This window comes from Triticum urartu, chromosome 2A (assembly GCF_056163025.1).
Source record: "Triticum urartu cultivar PI428250 chromosome 2A, HENAU_Tu73, whole genome shotgun sequence".
NCBI classification, from domain to species: Eukaryota; Viridiplantae; Streptophyta; class Magnoliopsida; order Poales; family Poaceae; genus Triticum; species Triticum urartu.
Window position 1 is genome coordinate 188,931,330 of NC_141874.1, and position 7,194 is coordinate 188,938,523.

The window sequence follows — 7,194 nt, forward strand, 5'->3', positions numbered from 1 at the left end:
GGACAATATGGTAAAGAAACAGTGGTCCTCTATTACTGCACATGCTCACTGTGATATCTGCCCAGCAATTGAGTCCATCAGCTATCTGGCTTTGTGATGCAGCCGTGCTTCTGCGGTCTGGGAGAGATTTGAACTGCTTGATGCTACTTACAATTCCACGGATTTATCAGACTTCTTTCAACGCGCTCTTTTACGCTGGCCTTCATCATGCAAATTGAACATTCTGATTGTTGCTTGTGTAGTCACTCTTTGGCACGCCAGGAATAACCGTGTGTTCAATCATAAGCGCTGGTCACCGTCCTATACTAGGATGTACACGGCAGAGTTGTTATCACTTTGGTGCCACCGAGCACGACGCCCAGAGGGCAAAGCAGCAATCTTGTCTTGGTAGCAAACTTTCTGGGCTTAGCTTAGCTTGCCTAGTTCTGCATGGTCATCTCTCTTTCTCTCCTTCACGTCTCTTGTTTCTTCTCTAGGCTGCTCATGGCCTACGCACCACGATGGGTAAAATGAGCCTCATGTATTTGACCTATGGTCTTTGGGCTTCGGCCTTTTGAAATATATAATATTCTACCTTTTTCATTTCACCTTTTCATTTCCAAAAAAAACAGATCTCAAAAAAAAATTCAAAAAAAAAATTGAAGCACATATATCAACACAGTTTATTCTCCCATTACACGTGACATACAAAAATTAAGAGAGCTTTAGACAATTTATTACTAACAACAAACAGAAATTGTTTAGAGACACGAAGAGAAGAACTAGCCGGCTACGTAATTCCTTCCACTTACAGTACGGACGTGCGGCCGTATGAGCGGTCCATTCTATCATGTGCCGACGGTGCACCCTGTCGGCTGCGTGAATTTCAGTGACGCGACGGCGCCCCCGGTGCCATTGGGGCCACCCCCGAGCGGCATGCCGCCGGGGCCGGCGGCGAGCATAGCGGGGCAGCTGACGAAGAGGTGGTAGCTGCCGGAGACCCAGGTCCCGACCTTCCACTTGACGCGGCCGTCGATCTTGACCTGCAGCGACACGTACCCGGAGGCGATGTCCTGCTTCATGGCCTCGGCGACGTATCCGGCGACGGGCACGGACTCCCCGGACAGCACGGGCGACCAAATGGTGACGTCCCGGTGGCCCTGGTACATGGGCGGCAGGGAGATCGGCACGGTGACGGGCTCGTCGCGGTAGGTGACGAAGACGTCGAGGCGCCTGTAGAAGATGCCGACGCGGTCATTGGGGTTGCGGGAGGCGAGCGTGACCTGCGCGGTGGCAGAGAGGGAGGGGTCCCCGAGGTTGATGGAGTGGAGCTGCAGGTCCTGCAAGTAGAAGGAAGGCTTGGTGGGGCGGAGCGCAAGGTAGACGACGAGCGCGATGAATGCTACGACGACGACCAGCGCCAGGAGGCATGCCGCGAAGCCATTGCAGCAGCGCCGGAGGTGGTTCTCGTACGTGTGGTGCTTCTCCTTGTTCATGGCTCTGCTCTCTGTACTGTGCTCTGTGTGACTGGTGGGTGTGCGTGCAGTGGCGCGCTAGCTACTCTCTCCAGTGGGTGTTAATGGCTTTAAAAGTAGGATGATGGGAGTGGAGGCCAGAAAGCAACGTCTCAACCGAAGAATTTTCCTCGATAAAAAACGTCTCAACCGAAGAAGATTCTTCTGCCAATTCGATTGGCAAGTAACTTGGTCCTGCATGCGCGTGCGCTTTGAGATTCTTCATTTATTCTGCTGTTTGATGCAGCTTGGTGATCATGAAGTGAGTCCCAATTTGCGTTTGACACGGCCATGTGTACCACCGCTCGATCGCCTTATCGGGCTATGTTGACATCAATCTTTATTTACGGAGGCGTAAGGAAGCAGTGAGCGCAACTCATACTAGACTAATAGTGGCAGATCTCACCGATGCCCGCCAAATATTTTAGCTGAGATGGAGAGATTGTCATTGTCAAAACAAAAATACGGTACTAGTAAAATCGCGTGCTCTAGAATGACACTGTTAGAAGAAATAATGGCTAAAAGTTATGGGCCGCTGCTGCCCGGTTGTTGTTGTCTATCTGCGCCGATGGGCGTGAATGTAGGACACCCAGGGCGTGCGGCGCATCATATGGAATCATGCGTACCTGCAATCAAGTGCGCGTTTGTGGACAGGGTGCCCTACACGCACCGCCGCTCCCCAACTCCCGAGTCGATGTCCCCTCTCTCCAGCGCGATTTGCTTCATATTTAACCTGAGCGTTTCCACGCGAGAGTCACCGACTACCACTGAGTACGCAAATATATGGATTTAAGTGAAACTTTTTGCATATACGGATATTTCGCGGACCTTTCTAGCTAAGGGTAGGCAGCATCCGTAGCTGATGGATATGCATATACCACCTACCATTGAGCCCTTTTCCTTTAGCTTCGCTCGGCACATGCTCACAGCCGCCGGCATCGAATCCCAGGCTGTGCTTGTAGTCAGGCTCTGAATTATTTCTGACCTCGTTGTAAAAGTTTTTATTTATTGTTAAGAGCAACCAAGCCAGATGGTAGTTTGTTGCATTTCTATTTTTTAGTTTTTATTGTAACCACGTTTGGTCTCATGAAGGCTTGGTGGGGTACTGGGGTGGGGCGCGAGGTAGACAACGAGCCACGCAGCGAAGCCGACGCAGCAGCGCCGAAGGTGGTGCTCGTGCTCGTGCTTGTGCAGTTGTGCTTATGGCTCTGCTCTCTTTTCTCTTTCTTTTTTTGCGGGTCATGGCTCTGCTCTCTGTTCTTTACTTTCGGTGGCTGCGGTGTGTAGCTAGCTCTCTTCAGTGAGTGATCGATCCGCGCTTCCCAATAGAGGACGTACGTGTTTATGGCTTTACAAATCACTGGAGATGATAGCTCAGGAGTACAGTACTGCACTGCATGTGTAAAAGTGTTTTTGGTTGGATCTTCGTATGGGGTGGACGCCAGGGAAAGCAACGCCTCAACCGATTTTCTGGTAATTGGATCGGCAAAGTACTTCGATTGGGAACAACGCCGTCTGGCTACGCGCTAGGGTTAGGGTTTACGCGAAACACGGGTGATCATGTCAAGCCTTCCTGATCATGCACATGAGTGTCAAGAGTCTTCGAACAATCTGTGTCTCCAAGTGTGCAACATTTACGATCCGTCCTGCTTTACTAGGTCTCCCTTTGAATATTGACGACGTGAAGAAAAGAACCCCTGGATGACCTTTATAAATTGCGCGCCCTAGGTCTGGAAATTGATCTTCTGTTTTTGATAATTCTCTATTTGGTTTTCATCTTAGTATCGTTCCAATCTCAGTGCACACTCGTCTGATGTTGTCTGTTGGCGATAGGCGCGATCAAGGGGGCGTCGATAAGGCTCCTACCCACCCGAAGTAGCTTGGTGGCGCATGCTTATGCATGTATTGAGCAAGGGCAGTCTTGTAGGGCAGCAGGAGGATCTTGTGGGCGGGGCGTCGATATGAATGTCGAGTATCTTTGTGGTGCTTGAGCCAGAGTAGGGAACTGATGGGGGAGGGCCACTGCTAGACTCCTCGCCCGCTACATCAACCAGAGGAATCCGAATATCGATGACATAACGTATCACTTCAATTTTGCTAGGAAACTTAGTAGAGGGCCGGATTTTTCACCAATCCAAACAACCAGTTTATCATCACGCTACACCCGAGTGGCGACTTCAACTTTTTTGCACGCTAGGGATTGTGGATCTACCGAGGCAATGGGCTCTCATTGCTCAGTATAGCAGTGATGCTCGGTGACAAGGATATGACACCTGGAGAAAGGGCATGTAGTCCCTATGTGTTGTTTTGGTAATTCATGACCATCTCTATGGTCTAATGCTTTCACTGAGATATATTTGAAACAATACAACATAGATGGTGTCTTAAGGATGATTAGGATAAAGACGAAGATTTTCTCTAAGCTTTGGTGTTGAATGACAATTCCTATGGAGCATCAAGGGCATTGTATATTATATGAAGAAATGTTCCACGGTGATGTATGAAGCTTGTCGGAATTATTTGGGAAGAGTTCCATCAAAAGCGTCTCGAAGAATTCCTCATGGTATTCTCTTTGGACACCCCGTACGCATGGGCTTCCTGTTCCCCGTGCACATGGGATCGAGTGTTACAATCTCTAGATACCTCGTGCGCACGGGGTCTCTCACCCCTTGCACACGGGGCCTAGGGTTTGACTCTCAGGGTCTCTTGCCTACTAAGGATACTAGTTTGTTTTTGGATGTATCTAATGAAGCCATCAAGATTGATTTCAGTGTCTACCCAAATATGTTTGAAGGTGGAGTTCACTGGAGGATCTCAAAGGTTGCACATTTGGGCTTATAAAAATCAAGGTCTTGAGAGTATAATTAAAGAGAAGAATTCAAGCTATGGTATCATCAAAAGAAGATCATGATGAGCTCATGTGCTGAGTTTTGATTGATCATGTTTTGAAGCAAGAAAATAGAGTGAAGAATTCATTGTGCCACTCAAGAGTTTGTGATGGGCATTTAAAAAGCAAATGATGACCAATATGATGTTCATGGTGAATCTTGATATGGTCATGAAAGAGTCATTGGTGACCTAGTCTTGAAGAAATGACGTAAAATGAAGAGTTCTTTATGGATTTTAAGAAACCAATATGGACCATGAAGTATAGATGTTGGTTGACCAAGATGAAGCTCGAAGATTATATCTGGATGATTAACACACAAGCACAAACAATACCGCATGGGATCATGTGATCTAGCTAGTGGTATGGTAAGTAATTGTGAATTGTGTTTTGTGCACTAACATGTGCTATGTGTTTGTTGTGTCTTTGTCTGTTAGGTATTTCTCATAGTCTTGCATCAAAAGAAAGATTTCGAGTAGCCTATGTGAGGATGACATCAAGTGGTGATGGTCATCGAGTTTGAGAAGTTCCAAGTGTAAGATGAGAGGCCGGAGGTTATATTCTTTGAAGATTGTGGTCCACATTGTGCTTTTGTACATGTGAAGATGTTCTTAAGTGAAGGCTTCCCTCGTTGCAATATGGGAAAGCAATTCATATATCTTCACCAAGTGTTCGTGGTCAAGAAAAGGTGTCCAACTTGACGCAAGTATTAAAGCCATCATCAAGCTGAAGTGGAATACGCAAGGCAAATGTATACCTTAGCTAGGTTTTCCTAGTTTTACCGGTCTCATGGTGCTTCGAGGGAGACGAGATTGTAGGTTTGATAGTCATACTATCAAGAGGGACTTTAGGGCGAGTAGCTTGAATACATCACATGTAGAGATCTCAAACCTTTGCATGTTTTGCATCATTATTTCTTGTTGATCTTGGGTGGTTCTCTACATGAGGACCTTGAGCTTGTCCAGAGCTTTAAAACAAGCCCAAGATCATCGAAACTGGAGTTTGTATGCCACAGTTATGTATATTTAAGTTTCCTGCTTTGGGCTATTTCTGGGTACCCCATGGGCATGGGGTTTTGAGGTCGTCGATACGTGGACCCCATGGGCACGAGGTCTTGACCCTCATGGGCACCGGGTGTCCAGGAAGTGTCTGTTGGAGCCACAGCGGCTAGTTTTAGGGGTTGGCTATAAAAGGTCCCTTCTTCCCTACATCGATTTGTTCTAGTGAGAGCCCGTGAGTTTATTACTTTGAGCCACAAACCACCTCTCTCAAACTCCTACATCCCCTCTATGTGAAGAGGGATTTGTGTATGGATCTTGTAGTTATTTGTTGATTCCCTCCATTGTATCATATATCTTCAATCTCCTACTTTCTTGAGTTGCATCTTGTGAGATTGAGAGAGTGTGTTGGGAATTTGTCGCTTGACCTTGCTTTGCATTTGTTGCATTGGTTTGAGCTCCCCGAATCGATTTGTTCGAGTGAGAGCCCGTGAGTTTATTACTTTGAGGCTTTCGCCTCCTAGATGGTCTAGTGATATCTTTGAGAAGTTTGTGAAGAGGCATAGGTGGTTGAGGTTCCCCCAGAAGCTTCTTTTTCTGGCATGCTCCAGGTAAGGGTATGAAGTGGCCTAGGTGTTCAAGGTACCTTTGGAAGCTTCCTTTCTTATGGTGTGCTCCGGAGAAATTTATAAAGGCGTGGTGGTGGCCTTCAATACCAACCATGAGTGAATCGAGGCTCGTCCGTGGAGGTGACTCGAAAGGGAAAATATGGTGAGCCACTTGGTGGCATTCCAGAGCTTTGGCCTCAACATCGCTCCCTCGAATATTAGCACTCTCACGAGTGTAAACTTTGGCATAAATTTGCGTCCCCGACTCACCTGTGGTTATTCCCACACCCTTCACTTTCCACAATTCATCCTAGCTCATATTGATATATCTTGTACTAGTTTGAATTGCTTAGGTGCCCCTACGTTTTCATATCTTGTGATATTGTTTTTACTTCTAGTTTCCTTAAGTATCTATATTGTTTTGCATACGTTGTTGGTGCACTTAGTTGAGCCTATCATATTTACTTTTTGTGTTTGAAAAGTATCCATTTAGTTTAATTATGCATTAGGAGATCCGTAAATGTTTCAAAATGCCTATTCACCCCCTCTAGCCGTCATATCGGTCCTTTCAATTGGCATCAGAGCCAGGTTTCTCCTTTGTTGGCTTCACCACTTGGAGAGTAAAGATGTCAACTAGTGGTATACTGCAGTGGCACAAACTATCACTTCTGGAAAATTTTCATGCTTTATCATTTCTGAGCCATGGGTCCAAACTTTGTGTGAATTGTTCTTGTAGGGTATTCTCCTTGAAAGGATGAACTTTTTCCAACTATTGAGGAAAAATGATGATATGCTTTGTGGGTGTGGTTCTAAGAATGCCATAATTTGATCTGTTTCCCTCAAGGTGTTTGAGTCAATCATGACTTGTGTGATGGCCCATGAGATGTGGACCAAACTAAAAGAAATATATGGTGGGTTCAATCTTGATGTGGTAAATTATCTTTTGGGGTGTTAAGTGAGGAGTTCTCCATATCTTCAAATCATGAAGAACTCCATGTTGCTTCCTCCTTCGGGTGCTTGGATGTTCCAACTTCTTCCACCTCACCATCATATGGCTTGTCCCTTGGTAATGACATGGTGAGTGGAAATATCATATGTTATGATGATGTTGTGATAAACATTGATGATCTTTCACGTATAAATGCTAATGTTGTAGATTCTATGAACTTGATCACATATAGAAAAATGATATGCATTATTGTGTTGTT

The 7,194-nt window shown here is 46.0% G+C and overlaps 1 protein-coding gene across 1 annotated transcript; it reads right to left on the reverse strand.

Annotated features, from left to right (window-relative positions):
- Positions 1-648: 648 nt before the first annotated feature.
- Positions 649-1,552, reverse strand: LOC125541390 (NDR1/HIN1-like protein 1). Its single transcript, XM_048704816.2, has one exon. It carries the CDS (start codon positions 1,473-1,475, stop codon positions 828-830), a length of 648 nt encoding a protein of 215 aa, XP_048560773.1. The 5' UTR covers positions 1,476-1,552; the 3' UTR covers positions 649-827.
- Positions 1,553-7,194: the final 5,642 nt, after the last annotated feature.

Excerpts from the sequence above, each read along its gene's own strand:
- LOC125541390 (XM_048704816.2), bottom strand. The coding sequence starts at position 1,475 with ATGAACAAGGAGAAGCACCACACGTACGAGAACCACCTCCGGCGCTGC.